At 36.2% G+C, this 26,379-nt stretch overlaps 1 protein-coding gene across 1 annotated transcript in view; it reads right to left on the bottom strand.

Annotated features, from left to right (window-relative positions):
- gucy1a2 (guanylate cyclase 1, soluble, alpha 2) overlaps positions 1-26,379 on the bottom strand; it is a 63,597-nt gene that overhangs the window by 23,132 nt on the left and 14,086 nt on the right. The window contains exons 4-5 of the mRNA XM_056264141.1: positions 21,908-22,713; positions 4,212-4,367 (exon numbers count right to left, since the gene is read on the bottom strand). Of these exons, the coding sequence (XP_056120116.1) occupies positions 4,212-4,367; positions 21,908-22,713 (962 nt within the window). The remainder of the gene's footprint in view (positions 1-4,211; positions 4,368-21,907; positions 22,714-26,379) is intronic.

Below are 26,379 nucleotides of genomic sequence, written 5' to 3'. Positions count from 1 at the left end.
ACTAGTAACTTTTTCAAGTAACTAGTAAAGCAACACATGACTTTTTCAAGTAACTAGTAAAGTAACACATTACCTTTTCAAGTAACTAGAACTAGTAAAGAAACATTACTTTTTCAAGTAACAAGTAAAGAAACATTACTTTTTCAAGTAACTAGTAAAGTAACACATTACCTTTTCAAGTAACTAGTAAAGTAACATATTACCTTTTCAAGTAACTAAAGTAACACATTACCTTTTCAAGTAACTAGTAAAATAACATTACTTTCAAGTAACTAGTAAAGTAACACATTACCTTTTCAAGTAACTAGTAAAGTAACACATTACCTTTTCAAGTAACTAGTAAAGTAACACATTACCTTTTCAAGTGACTAGTAAAGTAACACATTACCTTTATCAAGTAACTAAAGTAACACATTACCTTTTCAAGTAACTAGTAAAGTAACACATTACCTTTTCAAGTAACTAGTAAAGTAACGCATTACCTTTTCAAGTGACTAGTAAAGTAACACATTACCTTTTCAAGTGACTAGTAAAGTAACACATTACCTTTATCAAGTAACTAAAGTAACACATTACCTTTTCAAGTAACTAGTAAAGTAACACATTACCTTTTCAAGTAACTAGTAAAGTAACGCATTACCTTTTCAAGTAACTAGTAAAGTAACGCATTACCTTTTCAAGTAACTAGTAAAGTAACATTACTTTCAAGTAATTAGTAAAGTAACACATTACCTTTTCAAGTAACTAGTAAAATAACACATTACCTTTTCAAGTAACTAGTAAAGTAACACATTACCTTTTTAAGTAACTAGTAAAGTAACATTACTTTCAAGTAACTAGTAAAGTAACACATTACCTTTTCAAGTAACTAGTAAAATAACACATTACCTTTTCAAGTAACTAGTAAAGTAACGCATTACCTTTTCAAGTAACTAGTAAAGTAACACATTACCTTTTCAAGTAACTAGTAAAGTAACACATTGCCTTTTTAAGTAACTAGTAAAGTAACATTACTTTCAAGTAACTAGTAAAGTAACACATTACCTTTTCAAGCAACTAGTAAAGTAACACATTACCTTTTCAAGTAACTAGTAAAGTAACATTACTTTCAAGTAACTAGTAAAGTAACACATTACCTTTTCAAGTAACTAGTAAAGTAACGCATTACCTTTTCAAGTAACTAGTAAAGTAACACATTACCTTTTCAAGTAACTAGTAAAGTAACACATTGCCTTTTTAAGTAACTAGTAAAGTAACATTACTTTCAAGTAACTAGTAAAGTAACACATTACCTTTTCAAGCAACTAGTAAAGTAACACATTACCTTTTCAAGTAACTAGTAAAGTAACATTACTTTCAAGTAACTAGTAAAGTAACACATTACCTTTTCAAGTAACTAGTAAAGTAACACATTACCTTTTCAAGTAACTAGTAAAGTAACGCATAACTTTTGAAATTTACCACAAAATCCTGAGCTTTCGTCTGTTCGCTAACCTACACAAGTCATCAGTTATGATCAGTGTTAGGGGAAGTTACTTTTAGAAGTAATGCATTACAATATTGGGTTACTCCTGAAAAAGGTAACTAATTGCGTTACTTAGTTACTTTTTATGAAAAGTTACTAGTTTTGAGTTATTCCAGATATTCATTTCCAGTGTTGTGCGTAACTCATTACAAGTAACTTGAGTTGTGTAAACAGATTACTTTTCCAAGCAACTAGTAAAGTAATGCATTACTTTTTCAATTTACAACAAAATATCCAAGTTACTTTTTCAAATAAGTAACACTAGATACTTTTTCACATTTATTGACTGACAGCTCTCCTGTCCTCGTGTTGAGGGAAAAAAAAAGTGTGTGTGTGTGTGTGTGTGTGTGTGTGTGTGTGTGTGTGTGTGTGTGTGTGTGTGTGTGTGTGTGTGTGTGTGTGTGTGTGTGTGTGTGTGTGTGTGTGTGTGTGTGTGTGTGTGTGTGTGTGTGTGTGTGTGTGTGTGTGTGTGTGTGTGTGTGTGTGTGTGTGTGTGTGTGTGTGTGTGTGTGTGTGTGTGTGTGTACGATGGTTATTTTAGTTCTTGGCTAAATGTGAACATGCATTTACTCCTCTCACTTGCACGAAAACATTCAGTATTCCTCAAAATGAATAAAAACAGTAAAATGCAATCTCAGAATTTTACACAACTTTCATAATTAACTATATTAAATTACACAAATATACTTTATGTATTTAATCTCACTTTATTAACCAATGTCTTGATCTTGATCCACACTGCTGATCTTCAATGATCTAATTCAACCATACTAATAAGCAAAAATTAATCCAGAATAACAGCAGCTGAAAGGTTTATTTGAGCGGTTTCTACTGTACACGCGTAAATATGCATTTCCTTCAGCCTGAGGCTTATTCATTTAACTTTTGGTGTGAAAGGGCCTTAACATTTGCCAAAAATATCAATTTTATTGTTGTTATTAAAAAAGAAACAAGCAAGTCCAGCCCAGGTGAGAAAAAGTAACGCAAAAGTACTTTAAATAAAAAGCATAACTTTTCATTAAAAATAACGCAATTAGTCATTTTTTTGAGGAGTAACGCAATATTGTAATGCATTCATTTTAAAAGTAGCTTTCCCCAACACTGTTCATTTCATATCTATTTCAATTTTAGTTTTAGTAAACAATAACAACACTGACATCCAGAACTGGAACTATCGTGATTATAATACGTGACGGTAGGTGGATTTTACTAGGGATGTCCCGATCAGGTTTTTTTGCCCTGGAGTCCGAGTCATTTGATTTTGAGGTCTACCGATACCGAGTCCCGATCCGATACTTATATAATACATAAAAAAAATAATAAAGAAGAGAGAAAAAACAGATCCAGGATGTTCCTTTTTTTTTTTTTTTACCTTATTTTAACATTCAACAAGTCTGTTAACAAACAGAGCACTTCTGTGAGGTAGCTTGAACAATCAAGTAATAAATAACATAAAATCTTCACTTTTGGACTTTAGTGCAACAGTAAATATAGAAAAAGTCTAATAAAAACAAATAGCAGCTCAACTTAAAATACCCGGCAGGCATGTAAACAAAAAATAAAAATGTTTCCAAAGTGTATAAAAAAATGAAATGCCAGAGAAATTTCCTATTTATTAAAAGAAAAACTATTTTTAAATAAGTTTGAGTTTTCCTACATCTTGAAACTTTCAGGTTTATAAATGGGGGTAATCTTTGAAGGATGAACAAATAATGTTTTGGTAATCACATTAAAAATAACATTTAAATATATATTTATATATTATTTGAGTTTTGAAGTGTAACATTAAATCCATGTTCATTCACGGCACAATGTTTCTCCTGGTGTCCACGTCAGCGCTGTTTGATCTAATAGAGATCTACGGTTAATAACGGAGAAATGTGAATGCTTCTCACTAGATCTCGCAGCGATGTTATTACTTCAGTGGCGAATTCAAATGTTTTCTTCACCGGATCTCTTAGCACAGCGTCGCTTGATCTCGCGCTGTCTGAACTGATAAATCGTCCGTTAAGCACAATATAATGAGAAGCGCAGTTTCGTTCCGCTTTCATTACGTTTGCCATTTAATGTTGCGCAACGTTGTGGTGAGCGCGCCAGCGCTGATTTTGGCTGCAGGAAAAATGGTCCTAGGAATCGTTCGGGTTGGATGCGTACCGAACCGGAAGCCTCGTACCGAAACGGTTCAATAATTACGAATACATGTACCGTTACACCCCTAATTTACATATATCCGAGTCCTGATCGGGAGGTAACGTCCGATTCCGATCGAGTCTGAAACCACGTGATCGGGCCCGATTTCCGATCGCGTTATCGGATCGGGACATCCCTAGATTTTACCACAAGTGACCTGAAGCCAAAACAACAGCAATAGAAATATATATTACGAAAGGCACATACATTCAATAAATACTTTCATTTATTAATAATACTGATGACATTTCTTCCATCAATTAGTATAATTTAATAGCCTAACTGTAAAAGTGCAGGGTTGTTTCAACCCAACTTTGGGTCAAATATGGACAAACCCAGCCGTTGGGTTAAATTTTTTAATTAAAATTTGTAACCCAACGTTTGGGTTTGTCCTTATTTGACCCAAATTTGGGTTGAAACAACCCTGCATTTTTTTGAGTGTTGATGTTCACGACCGATGCATTGAAAGCCTAATGATGTCGTTTGAAACACCCACCAGAATTACATCACGTGTGGCGTCATGAATAGGGATGTCAGACAGATGTAAGCCCCGCCCCATGAGCTCCTCCAGCCTATCAACACGCGGCGAGCCCAGGAACATGATGGAGTTCGATTCAGGGAGGTGAAGCATCTGACCTTTGAGCTCCATCACCTGAAAAAGACACACACACACACACACACATACAAGGAAAGTAAAATGGAAAAGCAAATATGCGTATTATATTACAAATTCAATTTATTTGCTGAGAATTAATATTAATGCAATAAGCTCGATGAGTTGGTGTTGCTATGAAGACACTCGTATGAATATGTTTACATGTTTGTCAAGAAAAACAACAAAGCATATCGTATTTTAGTGCTGTATATTTCACATCTGAAACACACACACACACACACTCTCTCTCTCTTACTGGATCTCATCACTTCACTCGAAGAGAGAGAGAGAAAGAGTGAGGCTGTTCTTTTATTAGGATTCAGTTGCTATGGTGGAATTCTTTAACAACTATTCAATGTTCTTTGCATGTTTAATGAGAATATATCTAGAATATGCAATGAATGAATGAAGCGCTTAAATGTTATTTCAGTGTGTAACTCATCCTGTATAATTTGTGTTTTGCAACATGAGTCTTGGTAATGTATTAGATTATTAGATTTTGTAAATAAAACAAAGATTATTGGAGTAAGTTTATGTTACGTGTGTGTGTGTGTGTGTGTAGTTATGAACACATGAAACCTGACAGCAAAACTGCACAGTATTCAAGTATGTGTGCATCTGCTGGATTAAGGACACAGTCCTGTTATCGCCATAGAAACAGGGAAGTTTCAGAGTTATGAGTTGAAGTACAGAAGTGTACACACACACACACACACACACACACACACACACACACACACACACACACACACACACACACACACACACGGCCCAGTCTTGCAGCATACTGCATTATTTAAGCAGAACTCCCCAACTCTGCATAATACATCTACGCAGCCAGGACCGAGGCGATGAAACACACACACACACACACACACACACACACACACACGCATTTTCGTAAACATAATCACATTTCTTCATAATTAACTTTCTTTTGACATCCCAAATTCTCTTTTGTTTCTATCAGAGCATTTGAAAAAGCAGACGGTGTGTGAAATCGATATATTTGTCCTGTTATGTAACCGGCTGTGGACTGTGATGCTCAGGGTCAGCATTCAGTCACACAGGGACACGTTCAGGGTTTGTGGTTTTTTCACCAGGTTTATGGGCCAACAGATGACAATGGTGTGTCTGATAACATAGTTCTAGTTTCAGATTGATATGCTTTTATAAATGAGGGATTTTAAAAAGATACTGAGTTTGAGATTCTGAACACCATAACACACTTAACACTGCAGTCCTTAATAACCCCTTTACTAACCATAACCCACACTCAGAGTAAATAATAACCACTGTACTAAACATAACCCAGACTCAGAGTAAATAATAACCCGTATTAAACATAACCCACACTCAGAGTAAATAATAACCTCGTACTAAACATAACCCTCTCTCAGAGTAAATAATAACCCCTGTACTAAACATAACCCACACTCAGAGTAAATAATAACCCTCGTACTAAACATAACCCACACTCAGAGTAAATAATAACCCCTGTACTAAACATAACCCACACTCAGAGTAAATAATAACCCCGTACTAAACATAACCCACACTCAGAGTAAATAATAACCCCGTACTAAACATAACCCAGACTCAGAGTAAATAATAACCACTGTACTAACCATAACCCACACTCAGAGTAAATAATAACCCCGTACTAAACATAACCCACACGCAGAGTAAATAATAACCCCGTACTAAACATAACCCACACTCAGAGTAAATAATAACCCCGTACTAAACAAACCCACACTCAGAGTAAATAATAACCCCGTACTAAACATAACCCACACTCAGAGTAAATAATAACCCCGTACTAAACATAACCCACACTCAGAGTAAATAATAACCCCGTACTAAACATAACCCACACTCAGAGTAAATAATAACCCCGTACTAAACATAACCCACACTCAGAGTAAATAATAACCCCTGTACTAAACATAACCCACACTCAGAGTAAATAATAACCCGTATTAAACATAACCCACACTCAGATTAAATAATAACCCCGTACTAAACATAACCCACACTCAGAGTAAATAATAACCCCGTACTAAACATAACCCAGACTCAGAGTAAATAATAACCCCGTACTAAACATAACCCACACTCAGAGTAAATAATAACCCCTGTACTAAACATAACCCACACTCAGAGCAAATAATAACCCCGTACTAAACATAACCCACACTCATTGTAGTGTAACCCAGACTCAGAGTAAATAATAACCCCTGTACTAAACATAACCCACACTCAGAGTAAATAATAACCCCTTTACTAAACATAACCCACACTCAGAGTAAATAATAACCACTGTACTAAACATAACCCACACTCAGAGTAAATAATAACCCCGTACTAAACATAACCCACACTCAGAGTAAATAATAACCCCGTACTAAACATAACCCACACTCAGAGCAAATAATAACCCCCGTACTAAACATAACCCTCTCTCAGAGTAAATAATAACCCCTGTACTAAACATAACCCACACTCAGAGTAAATAATAACCCTCGTACTAAACATAACCCACACTCAGAGTAAATAATAACCCCCGTACTAAACATAACCCACACTCAGAGTAAATAATAACCCCGTACTAAACATAACCCACACTCAGAGTAAATAATAACCCCGTACTAAACATAACCCACACTCAGAGTAAATAATAACCCCCGTACTAAACATAACCCACACTCAGAGTAAATAATAACCCCGTACTAAACATAACCCACACTCAGAGTAAATAATAACCCCGTACTAAACATAACCCACACTCAGAGTAAATAATAACCCTCGTACTAAACATAACCCACACTCAGAGTAAATAATAACCCCCGTACTAAACATAACCCACACTCAGAGTAAATAATAACCCCGTACTAAACATAACCCACACTCAGAGTAAATAATAACCCCGTACTAAACATAACCCACACTCAGAGTAAATAATAACCACTGTACTAACCATAACCCACACTCAGAGTAAATAATAACCACTGTACTAACCATAACCCACACTCAGAGTAAATAATAACCCCGTACTAAACATAACCCACACTCAGAGTAAATAATAACCCCTGTACTAAACATAACCCACACTCAGAGTAAATAATAACCACTGTACTAACCATAACCCACACTCAGAGTAAATAATAACCCTGTACTAAACATAACCCACACTCAGAGTAAATAATAACCCCGTACTAAACATAACCCACACTCAGAGTAAATAATAACCACTGTACTAAACATAACCCACACTCAGAGCAAATAATAACCCCCGTACTAAACATAACCCACACTCAGAGTAAATAATAACCACTGTACTAACCATAACCCACACTCAGAGTAAATAATAACCCCTGTACTAAACATAACCCACACTCAGAGTAAATAATAACCCCTGTACTAAACATAACCCACACTCAGAGCAAATAATAACCCCGTACTAAACATAACCCACACTCAGAGCAAATAATAACCCCTGTACTAAACATAACCCACACTCAGAGTAAATAATAACCCCGTACTAAACATAACCCACACTCAGAGTAAATAATAACCCCGTACTAAACATAACCCACACTCAGAGCAAATAATAACCCCCGTACTAAACATAACCCTCTCTCAGAGTAAATAATAACCCCTGTACTAAACATAACCCACACTCAGAGTAAATAATAACCCTCGTACTAAACATAACCCACACTCAGAGTAAATAATAACCCCCGTACTAAACATAACCCACACTCAGAGTAAATAATAACCCCGTACTAAACATAACCCACACTCAGAGTAAATAATAACCCCGTACTAAACATTACCCACACTCAGAGTAAATAATAACCCTCGTACTAAACATAACCCACACTCAGAGTAAATAATAACCCCCGTACTAAACATAACCCACACTCAGAGTAAATAATAACCCCTGTACTAAACATAACCCACACTCAGAGCAAATAATAACCCCGTACTAAACATAACCCACACTCATTGTAGTGTAACCCAGACTCAGAGTAAATAATAACCCCTGTACTAAACATAACCCACACTCAGAGTAAATAATAACCCCTTTACTAAACATAACCCACACTCAGAGTAAATAATAACCACTGTACTAAACATAACCCACACTCAGAGTAAATAATAACCCCGTACTAAACATAACCCACACTCAGAGTAAATAATAACCCCGTACTAAACATAACCCACACTCAGAGCAAATAATAACCCCCGTACTAAACATAACCCTCTCTCAGAGTAAATAATAACCCCTGTACTAAACATAACCCACACTCAGAGTAAATAATAACCCTCGTACTAAACATAACCCACACTCAGAGTAAATAATAACCCCCGTACTAAACATAACCCACACTCAGAGTAAATAATAACCCCGTACTAAACATAACCCACACTCAGAGTAAATAATAACCCCGTACTAAACATAACCCACACTCAGAGTAAATAATAACCCCCGTACTAAACATAACCCACACTCAGAGTAAATAATAACCCCGTACTAAACATAACCCACACTCAGAGTAAATAATAACCCCGTACTAAACATAACCCACACTCAGAGTAAATAATAACCCTCGTACTAAACATAACCCACACTCAGAGTAAATAATAACCCCCGTACTAAACATAACCCACACTCAGAGTAAATAATAACCCCGTACTAAACATAACCCACACTCAGAGTAAATAATAACCCCGTACTAAACATAACCCACACTCAGAGTAAATAATAACCACTGTACTAACCATAACCCACACTCAGAGTAAATAATAACCACTGTACTAACCATAACCCACACTCAGAGTAAATAATAACCCCGTACTAAACATAACCCACACTCAGAGTAAATAATAACCCCTGTACTAAACATAACCCACACTCAGAGTAAATAATAACCACTGTACTAACCATAACCCACACTCAGAGTAAATAATAACCCTGTACTAAACATAACCCACACTCAGAGTAAATAATAACCCCGTACTAAACATAACCCACACTCAGAGTAAATAATAACCACTGTACTAAACATAACCCACACTCAGAGCAAATAATAACCCCCGTACTAAACATAACCCACACTCAGAGTAAATAATAACCACTGTACTAACCATAACCCACACTCAGAGTAAATAATAACCCCTGTACTAAACATAACCCACACTCAGAGTAAATAATAACCCCTGTACTAAACATAACCCACACTCAGAGCAAATAATAACCCCGTACTAAACATAACCCACACTCAGAGCAAATAATAACCCCTGTACTAAACATAACCCACACTCAGAGTAAATAATAACCCCGTACTAAACATAACCCACACTCAGAGTAAATAATAACCCCGTACTAAACATAACCCACACTCAGAGCAAATAATAACCCCCGTACTAAACATAACCCTCTCTCAGAGTAAATAATAACCCCTGTACTAAACATAACCCACACTCAGAGTAAATAATAACCCTCGTACTAAACATAACCCACACTCAGAGTAAATAATAACCCCCGTACTAAACATAACCCACACTCAGAGTAAATAATAACCCCGTACTAAACATAACCCACACTCAGAGTAAATAATAACCCCGTACTAAACATAACCCACACTCAGAGTAAATAATAACCCTCGTACTAAACATAACCCACACTCAGAGTAAATAATAACCCCCGTACTAAACATAACCCACACTCAGAGTAAATAATAACCCCGTACTAAACATAACCCACACTCAGAGTAAATAATAACCCCGTACTAAACATAACCCACACTCAGAGTAAATAATAACCACTGTACTAACCATAACCCACACTCAGAGTAAATAATAACCACTGTACTAACCATAACCCACACTCAGAGTAAATAATAACCCCCGTACTAAACATAACCCTCTCTCAGAGTAAATAATAACCCCTGTACTAAACATAACCCACACTCAGAGTAAATAATAACCCTCGTACTAAACATAACCCACACTCAGAGTAAATAATAACCCCCGTACTAAACATAACCCACACTCAGAGTAAATAATAACCCCGTACTAAACATAACCCACACTCAGAGTAAATAATAACCCCGTACTAAACATAACCCACACTCAGAGTAAATAATAGCCCTCGTACTAAACATAACCCACACTCAGAGTAAATAATAACCCCCGTACTAAACATAACCCACACTCAGAGTAAATAATAACCCCGTACTAAACATAACCCACACTCAGAGTAAATAATAACCCCGTACTAAACATAACCCACACTCAGAGTAAATAATAACCACTGTACTAACCATAACCCACACTCAGAGTAAATAATAACCACTGTACTAACCATAACCCACACTCAGAGTAAATAATAACCCCGTACTAAACATAACCCACACTCAGAGTAAATAATAACCCCTGTACTAAACATAACCCACACTCAGAGTAAATAATAACCACTGTACTAACCATAACCCACACTCAGAGTAAATAATAACCCTGTACTAAACATAACCCACACTCAGAGTAAATAATAACCCCGTACTAAACATAACCCACACTCAGAGTAAATAATAACCACTGTACTAAACATAACCCACACTCAGAGCAAATAATAACCCCTGTACTAAACATAACCCACACTCAGAGCAAATAATAACCCCTGTACTAAACATAACCCACACTCAGAGTAAATAATAACCCCTGTACTAAACATAACCCACACTCAGAGTAAATAATAACCACTGTACTAACCATAACCCACACTCAGAGTAAATAATAACCACTGTACTAAACATAACCCACACTCAGAGTAAATAATAACCCCTGTACTAAACATAACCCACACTCAGAGTAAATAATAACCACTGTACTAACCATAGCTCACTATATAACCCCTTAACTTCTTGAATAGTAGTTGTATTGACTTTAGTGGATAAGGCACAATCTACGTAACTGTAATTTACATAGAAAGGAGGACTTTAATTATGCATGACTCAGAAACTGATTAAGCTGAAATGTGGTTTGTGAATAAGGTGGAGATTTTTACACTGAACCCAGGACTGGAAAGATTTCACCCCAGAGTTACAAAACCATTACACCACAACCACTGAAGGTCTAAACCAGCATCTGCCGAACCGTCCCTCCTGCGATGAGAGGGTTTCAGCACAGCAGAATCCTGCATCCTGGCAAGAGTTCAAGCTTCACTGCAGTGGAACCGTTTATAGAACCATGCAATAAATATATAATCGGCCCTGAGACACAGACATATGCTTCCTCTGGCTTCAACACACACACACACACACACACACACACACACACACGGAAACACAGATTTCCATAACAAATAGTTCAGCATCAATCACTCTACGTTTCATTGTCAGACCGATCTCAAGATGTGCAAACAGCAGAATATGAGCTAATATCTCTGTGTGTGTTTCTGTACAGCAGTCTATATCTGTGAGCACATTTTAAACACCATTAAAGTTTCCCACATGTTGTGCATCATTCAGAATTGAACTGAGAATTTAATTAGATGGATGGAACGATAGATGGATAGATGGATGGATGGAATGATAGATGGATGGATGGAACGATAGATGGATGGATGGATGGATACATGGATGGATGAATGGAACGATAGATGGATAGATGGATGGATGGATGGATGGATACATGGATGGATGGATGGATACATGGATGGATGAATGGAACGATAGATGGATAGATGGATGGATGGATGGATGGATGGAACGATAGATGGATGGATGGATGGATGGATACATGGATGGATGGATGGATGGATGGATGGATGGATGGATGGATGGGTGGATGGATGGATAGATGGATGGATGAATGGAACAATAGATGGATGGATGGATGGATAGATGGATGGATGGATGGATGGAACGATAGATGGATGGATGGATGGATGGATGGATGGATACATGGATGGATGAATGGAACGATAGATACATGGATGGATGGATGGATGGATGGATGGATGAATGGATGGATGGATGGGTGGATGGATGGATGGAACAATAGATACATAGATGGATGGATGGATGGATGGATGGATGGATGGATGGATGGATGGATGGATGGAACAATAGATACATAGATGGATGGATAGATGAATGGATGGATGAATGGAACAATTGATACATAGATGGATGGATAGATAGATACATAGATGGATGGATGGATGGATGGATGATGGATGAATGGATGGATGGATGAATGTAACGATAGATACATAGATGGATGGATGGATGGATGGATGGATGGATGGATGGATGGATGGATGGATGGATGGATGGATGGATGGATGGATGGATGGATGGATGGATGGATGGATGGATGGATGGATGGATGGATGGATGGATGGATGGATAGATGAATGGATGGATGAATGGAGCAATTGATACATAGATGGATGGATAGATGGATGGATGGATGGATGGATGGATGGATGGATGGATGATGGATGAATGGATGGATGGATGGATGAATGTAACGATAGATACATAGATGGATGGATAGATAGATAGATGGATGAATGGAACAATAGATACATAGATGGATGGATGGATGGATGGATGGATGGATGGATGGATGGATGGATAGATGGATAGATAGATAGAAAGATAGATGGATAGATGAATGGATGGATAGATGGATGGATAGATGGATGAATGGAACGATAGATACATGGATGGCTGGCTGGCTGATGGATGGATGGATAGACAGATATTTCTAGTCTAGTGAAGTAAGCCAGAAAGAGTCAGTGTTTTTTGGGTGAATCAAACAACTCAACTAATTCACAATCTGTGGTTCCTGTCGTTCTGCTGAGACTGAGACTGACACCTGACTTCTAATTCCATGATTGGTTCCTCTGTTTAATTATTTATTTTCTCTGTTAGCAAAGCCACCTTGATTCTGAGCTTTTAACTTCAGCTGCGTTTTACATGACAAGACAACAAACGGCTTTCTGTGACAAACCGAAACACATTTACACACATCAGATCTGACAACACCATCCTTCAAAGAACAACAGATTAAAGAGACTGAGGGGCGAAGAGAGGAGCTTTAGAAAGACATTTGCACTCCAGAGCGCAGCAAGGTGCTAATCAGAGAGAGAGAGAGTGTGTGTGTGTGTGTGTGTGTGTTCCAATTCATACATGCTTCATTCAGTGCATACGTTTGAGGATGCATTCAATGCAAGTACACAACTATACACTTTCTATCACATTATACAATATCTTCTTGACACCACTGACTATATGGTCACATTCATTCATTAAAACTAAAACTATTTTAAAAAAAAAAGTTAATTAAAATAAATCTGAAATAAAATTATATAAAAATATTAAATAATATAAATTATATATATATATATATATATAATATTTATATCTTCATACCTTTGACTCTACTGTCACATTCATTAAATAAAAAATTATAAAAAAATTATATATTATAATATAATATAATATAATACAATAATATAATATAATATGTGTTTTTATAATATGAGTATATTATAATAGTGCTTTAAAAATAGATTGATCACGATTAATCACATCTAACATTAAAGTTTTTGTTTATATAATATATGTGTGTATAAACATTAATATATTTATATATATATTATATATATGTGTGTGTGTGCACACACCCATTTATCTATGCATATATATTATAAATATATATACTGTATATATGTGTATACACACACACATTTTAGACATATTTAAGTATAATAAGTATAATACAATTACTCACTGGAAATACACAATTATATTAAATAAATTAAAATTAAATTAAGAACAAGTATAAATTAAACCTTACTAGTAATATTTAAAAAGAACAAAAACGAATAAAAATGCACTAAACAAAATGACTAAAAAGTCAACTAAAACACCCCTCGTCTGCATTAGCCATGGGCTAAACTCATAACATCATATTTTAGGTTCAACGCAAACACAGATGCACACTTCACAAATGACAGGAGCACCTTTACTATTTTCAGTGTACTATGATGATAGATGCATTCAATATTATGCAAATTGTTATTGTGGTAATGTCAGATGGATAAATGTATATTAGATGCAGGTTAGGGTAGAATCAAATTTCTCTCTGTGAAAAAAGAATGTGTGTAATACTCAAAAAAGTTTGTGTGTTTTAACGTGTGTGTGTCTGGGTAGCGTGTGTATAAATGTATCGATACATGCACAGGTCCAAGGGCTCGATGTTTGCAAGCACACATGCTCATATGTGTACATGAAAATAATGAACATGCTCCTGAAAACTAAATTGTTCTGTTATTTTCAGTCTCTCCCATTCACTTTCAATGGTCGGCCATTGTGACCATTTTTGACCATGCCTACTCTCAGATAAATGAGGCCCACAATTAATCAGATGCAAACAGAAATATAAAACCAGTCCTAATTGAAAGAGAACAAGTTGACAAAAAGATTGAATCCAAGATTGGGTGAAAATATGGTATTATAAGTGATTTATAAGCTATTTTTTATAGGGCGGTCATTTTTGACCGTGAACACCTCAAGTGTGACTATGTGCCATATTTTTTACAAAATAAAAGTTTCAAAACAAAATTCCTGGTGAAACATTAGAGTAGACTAGTGTGATTAACAGTAGCCATTTTTTCATATTTTTTTTTCATATTTCCAAATTTACTCATAAATTATTTGTTTTTTACTAAAAAAAGGAGATGTCCACTCTCAGATAAATGAGGCCCACGATTAATCAGATGCAAACAGAAATATAAAACCAGTCCTAATTGAAAGAGAACAAGTTGACAAAAAGATTGAATCCAAGATTGGGTGAAAATATGGTATAATGAGTGATTTATAAGCTATTTTTTATAGGCCGGTCATTTTTGACCGGGAACACCTCAAGTGTGACTATGTGCCATATTTTTTACAAAATAAAAGTTTCAAAACAAAATTCCTGGTGAAACATTAGAGTAGACTAGTGTGATTAACAGTAGCCATTTTTTCATATTTTTTTTTTCATATTTCCAAATTTACTCATAAATTATTTGTTTTTTACTAAAAAAAGGAGATGCCCACTCTCAGATAAATGAGGCCCACGATTAATCAGATGCAAACAGAAATATAAAACCAGTCCTAATTGAAAGAGAACAAGTTGACAAAAAGATTGAATCCAAGATTGGGTGAAAATATGGTATAATGAGTGATTTATAAGCTATTTTTTATAGGCCGGTCATTTTTGACCGGGAACACCACAAGTGTGACTATGTGCCATATTTTTTACAAAACAAAAGTTTCAAAACAAAATTCCTGGTGAAACATTAGAGTAGACTAGTGTGATCAACAGTAGCCATTTTTTTCATTTTTTTTTTCATATTTCCAAATTTACTCATAAATTATTTGTTTTTTACTCAAAAAATGAGATGCCTACTTTCAGACAAATGAGGCCCACGATTAATCAGATGCAAACAGAAATATAAAACCAGTCCTAATTGAAAGAGAACAAGTTGACAAAAAGATTGAATCCAAGATTGGGTGAAAATATGGTATAATGAGTGACTTATAAGCTATTTTTTATAGGCCGGTCATTTTTGACCGGGAACACCACAAGTGTAACAAGGTAACAAAACTCCCACAAAAAAATAAGAAAATTTTCAAAAAAAACCCTGAGATTTAGTTAAACCGTTTGGGAACAAAGTCACTAAGTTTCAGTCCAAAGCGATAACATTAACTAGTATTTTCGGGAAAAAGAAAATCTTCTCCGGGTCAAATTGACCCGAACACCACATGAGGGTTAATAAGTCCTGCTGTAAATATAATTGTAATGTATTTTTTGATGTATGCCTATTGACAACTGGCCGGGGACTACAGCTGGAAATTAGCCGTAGAGGCTAAAGCTGCTCTTTTTCTTTCAAAAAGGGAGTGTCCACGTTATTATAAACTAATAAACTAAACTACACTAAACTGATATATCGAAATCGTCTTCCATTGCGATTTCCTGTATATCTAAATATGTTTAGATCTTCACAGTGAAAGGTAACACTTGCAAAATCTCTGTGTAAACAATGAGTGACGTACACACGCGAGAGATCACTTCAGGCGCTTGCGCAGACCGAAGCGCCGGCGCCCTCAGATCACTTGGACGTGGCTGTGTTTACAAGAGGTAAAAACGATATAAATACTGTTCGTTTTCTCACACAAACCGCTCGTTTCGTGTCTTGCGTACTTACATTTACGAGTCATTAAATCATGTTTAATTTGGACTTCTCTGTGCATGCTCTTTGAGGTGGTGACCATAGACCTGCATTATATGACTGACAGACAAGAACGGTTTGACCTAAAAATATCAAAATTGAATATACTGCGGAAACAAAGACACCTACATCTTGGATGCCCTTGAGGTAAGCTAAAACATACCTAAAATTAATTTCAAAGTAAACTATCCCTTTAAATTAAAGCAGCACTATGCAGGAATTCCATTTTTGTCAAACAGCGACCCCTAGAGTCGCTTTGGACTACTTGTACTGTCGTGAATAGCACTCACGCAGAGATGGCTCGCACTCACGGCCGGATCCCCTCCCCCTGTACACCGGTACCTGTTCAGTAGGATGGACGCTGTAACGAGTGGAAATAAGGTATGGCCCCTTTAAGAGCTGCGCGCGCCCTGTTTAACTGTCGGCAGTCTATATTGTATGTGCTCCTCGAACACCACATGTATACGGCGCCGGGTTATTTCTGTTTGATGCTCATTTTATCAGAATTTTATCAGATCTGTTTTTTGCCGTAAAGCAATCCGTTACCTCGCGAGCCCTGATATCACACGATACTTCCTAACACTGAGGCCGGCGGCCCAAAGTTGCAAGGGTGGTTTTGCGGCTCACAGGCACCAGGGGGGTGCGAGACGACCACCATTCAACACGAAATCAGTAATAAACATTACAATGACTCCAAAGCTGTTCGGTTAAGGTAAAAAAGTTACTTAGTTCACCTTTAAACATATTTTTATGGTTTTAGTTTTAGTCGTATCTTCAAAATTGCACCATTTCTAGTCATGATGTCACTACAAATGACTATTTAATGATTATTTCTGAAATAATTATTTCTGTTGCACTGCATCCCACTCTTTTAGTGCTGACACTGTGTTATGCAATTTATTCATATTTGTTGAGATTTATCTTCCTCAGTCCAGTAGCCAGCTTCAGGACACACACACACACACACTGAAGAAAAGTGCTTTGTTACCAAGTTTCACCTAACACAATCCCCACTGTACCCTTGAGCGAGGCACTGATGTCTCCAGCGGGACGGCCTGTTCCTGCCATCAGCACCCTGCAAATTACTCAGATAAAAATAAAAGCTCCTGCTAAATGACGCGGAACCGAGATGAAACCTTGAAATGTATCAGAGCTTTTGAGTGAGCTCGGTGTCGGCGAGGAGAACGTGACTTTCAGTTCTGATGGGACACAACGAGGGAACAACAAAGCCAAATGCAAATAATAATAAAATGCAACCAGTCATATAATCATGCATAGGTATGATAGCACAATAAACAGGCGTTTAAAGCGGGGCAAAGTGTTGTTCACTAGTCGTAATCGCAAGTGTTTTTATCGTTAGCTAAAACTATTTAAAGGGGCTATACGTAGAATTTGGAAACTAGGGATGCACCGATATGAAAATTTTGGCCGATACCGATAACCGATAAATTTTTGGATTTGAAAGCCGATAACCGATATATTGGCCAATAAATCTAAATCCAAATTTTTATATAATTTTTGGAAAGCCAGATAAAAAATACAAAAGCCTCACCATTAAAAGCCACGTCCCCACTGTATTTGGTCTTGTCACAAAATTCAGTTGTTTTGGAAGAAAATTGCAGACCACATTGGCAATATTCTGGTAATGATAATTGATGTTGATCCTTGTTCACTTATTCTAGGTCTGCCGGGCCGGCTGGTATTATTTTGAATAAATATCATAGAAGACTTTTTAGTATTTTAACTTTTGCTGCAAGAACGAACATTTGGATGTTTTGGATAAGTGAGACAACTCCTTCAATTAAAAAATGGCATAACCTTGTGAAAGAGCTCATCCCAATGGAATTTTTAACATGTATATTACATTCCTCTACAGACGTATTCGGTCGGATATGGACACCCTATTTGGACTATTTTTCTCTCACATTGGACGATTGCTTACATTTTTCTTGAAAGCTGTTGTGTTGGCTCAAAACGAGAAGCCTATTCCTGTGAATGTGTATGTATCTTCCCCTGTAACCTATCTATTTATTTTATTTTATTTTATTGAGAATTGATTTGAGAATTTTTTATTTTTTATTTTAGTTTGCTTTGTTCTGTTGGAACAAAACTAACAACATTTTTAAAATATATATATATAAAAAAAAAAAAAAAAAAAAATAAAAGCCACGTCCCAAACACACATGTGTTACACATTATCATGTCTTGATTTAATTATTTTTTAATAGATATATTAGGTATTCATTAATATGTATTTCATGCACATTGTGTTATTTATTTAATGTAGGATGTTTTAATGTATAATGTTTACGTTACTCTATGTGGCCTCATTAATTGCCCCTTGGGGACAAATAAAGTGTTTTGAAATTGAAAAAAAAATTTGAAACACAATTATAATGATGCTCTCATTATAATTTCATGTAGCCGATATGACAGATTTGCACTTAACATTATTTTCCTTTTTGAAGTGATTCCAATCATATTTCAAGCAATTCAAAACCATCATGTTGAACAGTGCGCATCTGAAGCGTCTCAGCTGAGGGAAATAATACAGTATTTATCGGTTTTAATATATCGGACAAATTTTTTTATCGAGCCGATAACGATAACATTAAAAATGAACATATATCGGCCGATACCGATATGGTGGCCGATATATCGGGCATCCCTAGAAACCCTTGTTAATAGCGACACCGGTGGTCATTCAGTGAACTGCAACATATCGCTCCTGCACAGGTAAGGCACTGTACGAGAGACTGAACGTGACTCAAGGCCCCGATATACTGTTAACGAACATCCCGACATCGTCCACGCCGCGGAGAGCGATGTTTAGATGAATATGTACATTTGCCGTGCGTACATTTGGCGATGTGGATTTATTCGCACCAGCTCTGCGATTCAGCGGCATCATGTCGACAGATGACGTAACTGAGAATATAGATGTGCATTAAACGGTTTCAACGCACAACATGGAGGCGAAGAAGCCGTGGATTATCCTGCTTATATCATGTCGTACGCCAGCATTCAAAACTTAAAGCTGTTGCAACGAAATATTTAATCGGAAGGATATAAAAGATGACGGTTATTTCGGTTAGTTGCAGCGCGTTGGATCTAGCATTCGGACGGCTGAGATCTGTCAGACTATAGTTTGGATTAAGCCCTTTTCTTTGCGTGACACGTTGACATTACAGTACAAAACGCCTATTTCGGTATTATCCTGAACATTGTATAAGCATTCGTTAGATGTGTCATTGGTTGAAAGAGAGGAGGGCATACATTTCACATCATTTTGATTTTCCCGTCGAAAACATCCCGAGTCATTCACATAAAAATCAGTCAACAGGCTTTCAATCTAGGAAGTCGTCGAAGGTCTCGTTTTTTAGGTTTTGCTACAAGCTGTTCACAGTAAAAAAAGATTAATACATGGAAATTATTACATATAGCCCTCTAAAAATGTGAATGAAAATTTTGAAATATCTTGCCAAACTGCATTAGCAACATTTAAAATATTGTCAATTTCTCTATTCAGCCTGTGTGATGTTATAAATGTTGTATATGGTTGGATATTACATTCAGTTCATGGAAATATTAATATACTTCAGTATTTATGATTCTATAACAGTTAAATCTGGGTTCTGAAGCAAAACACTTCTGTATATTCATTTTCTCCATTGCCAAGAAACTCTTCAGGAAAGATTTATTGTTGACAAATGAACAGATTTTAAAAAATGAAGTGGAAATCTGTAGTTTTGTCATCATATGTCGTCATCTTGAAAGGTTTATTAACTGCACATTCGCTCCTCCAGCCACTGATTTGTCATCTTCTGGTTTCATCATGGCAGGTTGTGTTTGTTCATTCTCAATCTAGCTGTACGCGTGTGTGTGTGTGTGTCTGTGTGTGTGTGTGTGTGTGTTTGGTAAAGCTTCTCTCCAGGCTGAAAGATGTCGGAGCATAAGCAGCATCTCTGTCCAAATCATTTCATAATAATATGCACAGATTTAGGAAATAATCCTACGGGTTTGGCAACAGCTTTCAGCGTACACGTACTGTTGAATATTGCTGTAAAGTCATGTCATAATGATCGTATTTATGAGATGAGCAGACACAAACACTTCCACAATGTTGTAATTTTAAGATTTTCTTCAAGCCAATTAAAGGATTATGAGTGAAGCTGATTTTCATATGGATCATTGTACATTTTGATTAGCTTTAATGGATTTTTTAACTCTTTTAAAATCCTTCGAAATCTTTGTTATTTTTGTATTATTTATATACTTTTTATAAATATTTTAATTAGCTTTTATTTTTTTATTTTCAGTTTAATTTTTAGTTATTATATGTGCTTTTTTAAAAACGAGTTAAAAGTATTTTTTTAAATAGTTTTAATTTATTTTTATTTCAGTTTAAGTTTTATTTCAGCTCATAACTTTAGTACTTCAACTCATGCCAGTTATTACATTTCGAAATTTACATTTAGTTTAAGTTTTACATTTAATATTTATAATCTATTTTATTTTAGCTTTATTTCAATTAACAACTTTTTTAAAATAGTTTTAGTTAACGATGTGGACTCAAAATTAAGACATCTGAAACTCTTAATGGCTTAATTTTTGGAGTAATTTTATGTGCTTTTGTAAAATGTTAAAATTATTTAAAATATTTTTAATTTACTTTTGTGTGCTTCAGTTTTAGATTGATTTCAGTTAGTAGTTTTAGTACTTCAACTAAAAACATATTTCAGTTACTTGCCAGGGCAACATTTCAAAAAGATCATCTAATAGTTTATTTATTTATTTTTAGCTTTTTTTCCTAATTAACTCAAATGTTTTAGTTAACGATAACAGTGGATTTTTCGGGGCTCCTAAAGTGGCATGGTGGTGGAAATACTATAATATAATATTAGATGGGAGTAAAAAATATATTTAAATGCTTTTGCGTTCTCTCGCAAAACTCTCTTGCAACAAGCGAATGCAAAAGACAACGCAAAAGCATTGAAATATAATTGTTCCATCTCCATGTCACTTTAGGGGCACCATAGCCTCCAAAAACATTTTTTCAAACCCATAAGAACATTCCCTCGGCTAATCAGTTCATCTGGTATTTTCAGCCGGCTAGAGTCAGAGCTAATGATGCCCATATTGTGAATGAATCATTTTCGAGTCGATTCCTTTTAACGAATCATTCAAAACAACAACACATAGACACACATATTCAGATGAGTTACGCATCTACTCTTACCTTCTCTCTGCCGTCGAGCGCCGATCCGTCGGGTCGTGTACGGATGGTGAACGGCGTGGAAAGCCGCAGGAGAATGTTCTGGAAGGAGCAGGGGATTCTGGGAGACACCAGTTCAAAGCTGTTGATGAATGTGAGTGTTCGGTGCGGGTCGCTTTTGGCTTGTTTTCGGAGACCCTCCCCGACCTGCAGAACCTCCATGTTGGGTCCCAGCACCAGGTGGAAGGGAAAAGCCCGGCAAAACGTGCTCAGACCGATGCGCAAATCCAACGGCGAGCGCGACAGCTGGCGGGGGTGTGGAGACGAGGCGGCGGGTTGAGTCCGGACCTCTCGGATGAGGAACGACAAACATGCAGGAGATGAAGATGAAGGTGGAGATGGAGAAGACGAGGGGGAGGAGTCCGCCGAGAGCTCTCCGTCCTCATTGGCTGTGTGAAGCCATGTGGGAGGAGCTTCCTCCACCGAGACATCTGATTGGTAAATGCGCCGGGCGGCGGCTCGGATCAATCCCGGCATGGCCACGCCCACCGTAGGGTCGGGGTTGAAGCAGTGGAGGAGAAGAGTTCGTCCTCCCTCGCTCTGCGCGTTTGTGTCCTCCTCCTGAGGAGCATCTTTGCATAGGAAAGAGGGAGCCTCGGACGAAGCCCGGCGGCCGCAGGACGTCCTGATGTGTTCGAGGAGAGCGTCGAAGCCGTTGAAGAAGTCCTGCAGGTTCCCGCCGAGAGCTCGCAGAACCCTCTCGTTCTCCTCCAGACACAAGCCGAAGAACTCCTCCCCGAACCGGCCGCGGATGGCGGAGAAGTCCACGCCTGTGCACAATAATGCCAAAAATGTGTTTATATTGAATGAAAATACACTACCATTTAATTTAAAAATATATACACTACCGTTCAAAAGTTTGGGGTCAGTGAGAATTTTATTTTTATTTTTTGGAGGAAAGAAATCAATACTTTTATTTATCAAGGACAGTAAAGACATTTATAATGTTACAAAAGATTCTATTTCAAACAAATGCTGTTCTTTTGAACTTTCTATTCATCAAAGAATCCTAAAAAAACAACAAAAAAAACTGTACAACTGACAGACCAACAACTGTTTCAACATTGATAATAATAATAAATGTTTCTTGAGCATCAAATCCTCATATTATACTGATTTGTGAAGGATCATGTGCAGGGGCGTAGAATTTAGTAGGGACGCTAGGGACGTGTCCCTACCAATATCCCGTGACACTGATATATCCCTAGCAATAATTTCGATCAAAACTTAAAATATATTTATGTTGATGTCCCCGTCCCCACCAATTTCAAAATCAAACCTACGCCACTGATCATGTGACACTGAAGACACTGACACTGGTGATGCTGAAAATTCAGCTTTGATCACAGGAATAAATTACACTTTACTATATATTCACACAGAAAACAGCTGATTTACACTGGAATAATATTTAATACTATAACTGATTTTTGTTGTATTTTTAATCAAATAAGCGCAGCCATGGTTAGCAGATGAGAATTCTTTTAAAAGTATTTAAAATCGTACCGACCCCAAACTTTTGAACGGTAGTGTATATATTTCTTTTATATTGTTACAGATATTACAAATAAATGCTGTTCTTTTGAACTTTCTATTCATCAAAGAATCCTGAAAAATAAAACGGATCAGTTTCCACAAAAATATGAACTGTTTTCAACACTGATAATAATCATTAATGTTTCTTGAGCAGCAAATCATCATATTAGAGTGATTTCTGAAGGATCATGTGACACTGAAGACTGGAGTAATGATGGTGAACATGCAGCTGTGATCACAGGAATAAATTACACTTTAACAAATATACACATAGAAAACTGTTATTTTAAAATTGTAATAATATTTCATTGCTGTATTTTTGATCAAGTAAATGCAGCCTCGGTGAGCAGAAGAGACTTTTTTTATGATTTGTTATTTGTAAACAAGAAATAATATAAAACAATATGTAAACAAACCACTAAAACAAAAGCATTCGTTAAAAAAGGAGTTAGTCAATAAAATGGTAACAATATAAACAATAGGCAAGTAAGTAAATAAAATATTGAATAAAATAGTACAAAACATAATCATACATTTTCATTAGGAGCTATTTCATGTTTACCATAACCATTATTTTAATTTCGCCACGTTTGCTTCTACTGTAACTTACAGAAATGCAAAAAAAGTCCCCATTTTCCCAAATTGATATGAGTTTTTCGAGGGCTTATCCGTCCTAAATCTTAAAACGACTCAAAAATCGAAGGCCAAAAGACTTCATTTTAGAGAGTTCAAACTTTTAAACAGTTAAATGAATTCATAATTGTATAAGACATAAAAGCAATACAGCATTTGAAAGCTAATTCAGCACAATGTCACGTTGCTTTTAAAAACGTTGGTGTTTTCATGGAACGCACATTCCCAGATTATTATTGACATTTCCATTGAACACGGCTCATGCAATCTGTATTTAGCAGAACTATCCGCTTTCTAAACATGCTTTTACTTAAAGATGGAAAGTTTAAAGGACTGTCCCCCCCAGCGAAACCATGGATTACCCGTTGAGTGAGTATCTGCGTGAACGCGCGCTGTGAGCCGCTGCTCTACTATGGCAAGCCGTTTTAACTTTTATTCATTTCCAGGATATGAATTGTTGATATCAACAATTACATTTTTTGATATCAACAATTGTATTTTCACTAGTGAAATGTCACCATAGACTGCCATTCAAAATCTATTGTTGATATCAAGAATTGATTTCTTACTAGTAGATAATTCAATAATTACATTGTTACTAGTAAAAATGCGAATTCCTGATATCAATAATTAAATTATCACTAGTCTAAAAATGTCTATTCTTGATATCCACAACTGAATTGCTACTAGTAAAAATGTTCATTTTTGATATCTGAAAATGTATTTCTGATATCAATATTATTTCATATATCTAAAATGGCTTTCTTACTAGTAACAATCACATTCATGATATCAGAAATGAACATTGTCACTAGTGAAAATTGAATTATTGATATCCAAAATGAACATTGTTACTAGTAGCAATTCAATTGTTGATATCAAGAATAGACAATTCAACTAGTGACAATTTAATTCTTGATATCAAAAATAAAGGTTTTTACTAGTAAGAATTGTATTTCTGATATGTGAAATTGGAATTTCAACTAGTAAGAAAAAAATTCTTGATATCAAGAATTGATTTTGAATGGCAGCCTATGGTGACCTTTCACTAGTGAAAATACAATTACAGATATCAAGAATTATAGATTTTACTAGTTGCAATTCAATTGTTGATATCAAGAGTTATCATTTTAACGAGTGAAAATGTAACTGTTGATGTCAAGAATTAGCATTGTTATTAGTGAAAATGTAATTCCTGATATCAAAAATTGACATTGTTACTAGTAGAAATATTATTCCTGATATCAATAATTATAATTTTAACTAGTGAAAATTGAATTGTTGAAATGAAGTATTCATATCCTGGAAATGAATAAAAGTTAAGACGGCTTGCCATAGCTCTGCTGCATGAACGCGAGGTGCGCAGACGAGATGCGCAGTGGCGTTCGCTGGGCAGGGCTCGGTTCAACGCCTCAGTGCGGTTTATTTATAAACTTGTTCTCGTTAGGGATGGCAGAGTTAGTATCTTAGCAACAGCTCGGGAATGGAGACTGCAGCACTGGAGGGAGTTTTTAGGAAAGTGTCAGTGAGTGTGTATTGAGGTCAAAGTTTTGCAGCTAGTGTGTGTGTGTGTGTGTGTGTGCGTGTGAACTAGAACGGCACGGTTTGGTAAAAAAAAAAAACGTGACACTTAAAGCTGCTGTAGGTAGCTTTTGTAAAAAATATTTTTTACGTATTTGTTAAAACTGTCATTATGTCCTGACAGTAGAATATGAGACAGATAATCTGTGAAAAAATCAAGCTGTTCTGGCTCCTCCCAGTGGTCCTATTGCCATTTGCAAGAAATACACGCTCCCGGTCAGAAACAACCAATCAGAGCCAGGAGGAATGTCTTAGCAGTGTCAATCACGCTCGTGTCCGCGCTGATCACACCCCTCTCTTGCACAGCGCGAGCCGTCGTTCAAACTCAAGATTGCCGGCGTGCTGCAGCTGTGCTTATGACGGAGAAACAACCTAAACTGCCAATTCTCGAGTGACACCTGCTCATAAAACAAAGAGGTAAAAGGAAAAAGACCGATGACGATAAACAAGCGAAAAAGAAAGAATTACACAGAGCCCATTGACTCGGTGTCAAAACTCTAGCTGATAAAATGTCACGCACTCTGCAAAGCAACAATTGAAACCTGCTAATTCACTGGCTTGTCATGTTGCTGAAATAATGTACTAGCACACCTTATCTAGCATTATATATCGCTAGAATAATTACTTACATACTGTAACGTTATATTAACGTTATCTTACTAGCTAATTATAACTTATAGAAAGAG

Source organism: Rhinichthys klamathensis, unplaced genomic scaffold, assembly GCF_029890125.1.
Source record: "Rhinichthys klamathensis goyatoka isolate OS25496 unplaced genomic scaffold, OSU_Roscu_1.1 h1tg000216l_1, whole genome shotgun sequence".
Taxonomy (NCBI): domain Eukaryota; kingdom Metazoa; phylum Chordata; class Actinopteri; order Cypriniformes; family Leuciscidae; genus Rhinichthys; species Rhinichthys klamathensis.
Note: the sequence above shows the minus strand (reverse complement) of the source record. Positions and strands in the feature narration are given on the sequence as shown.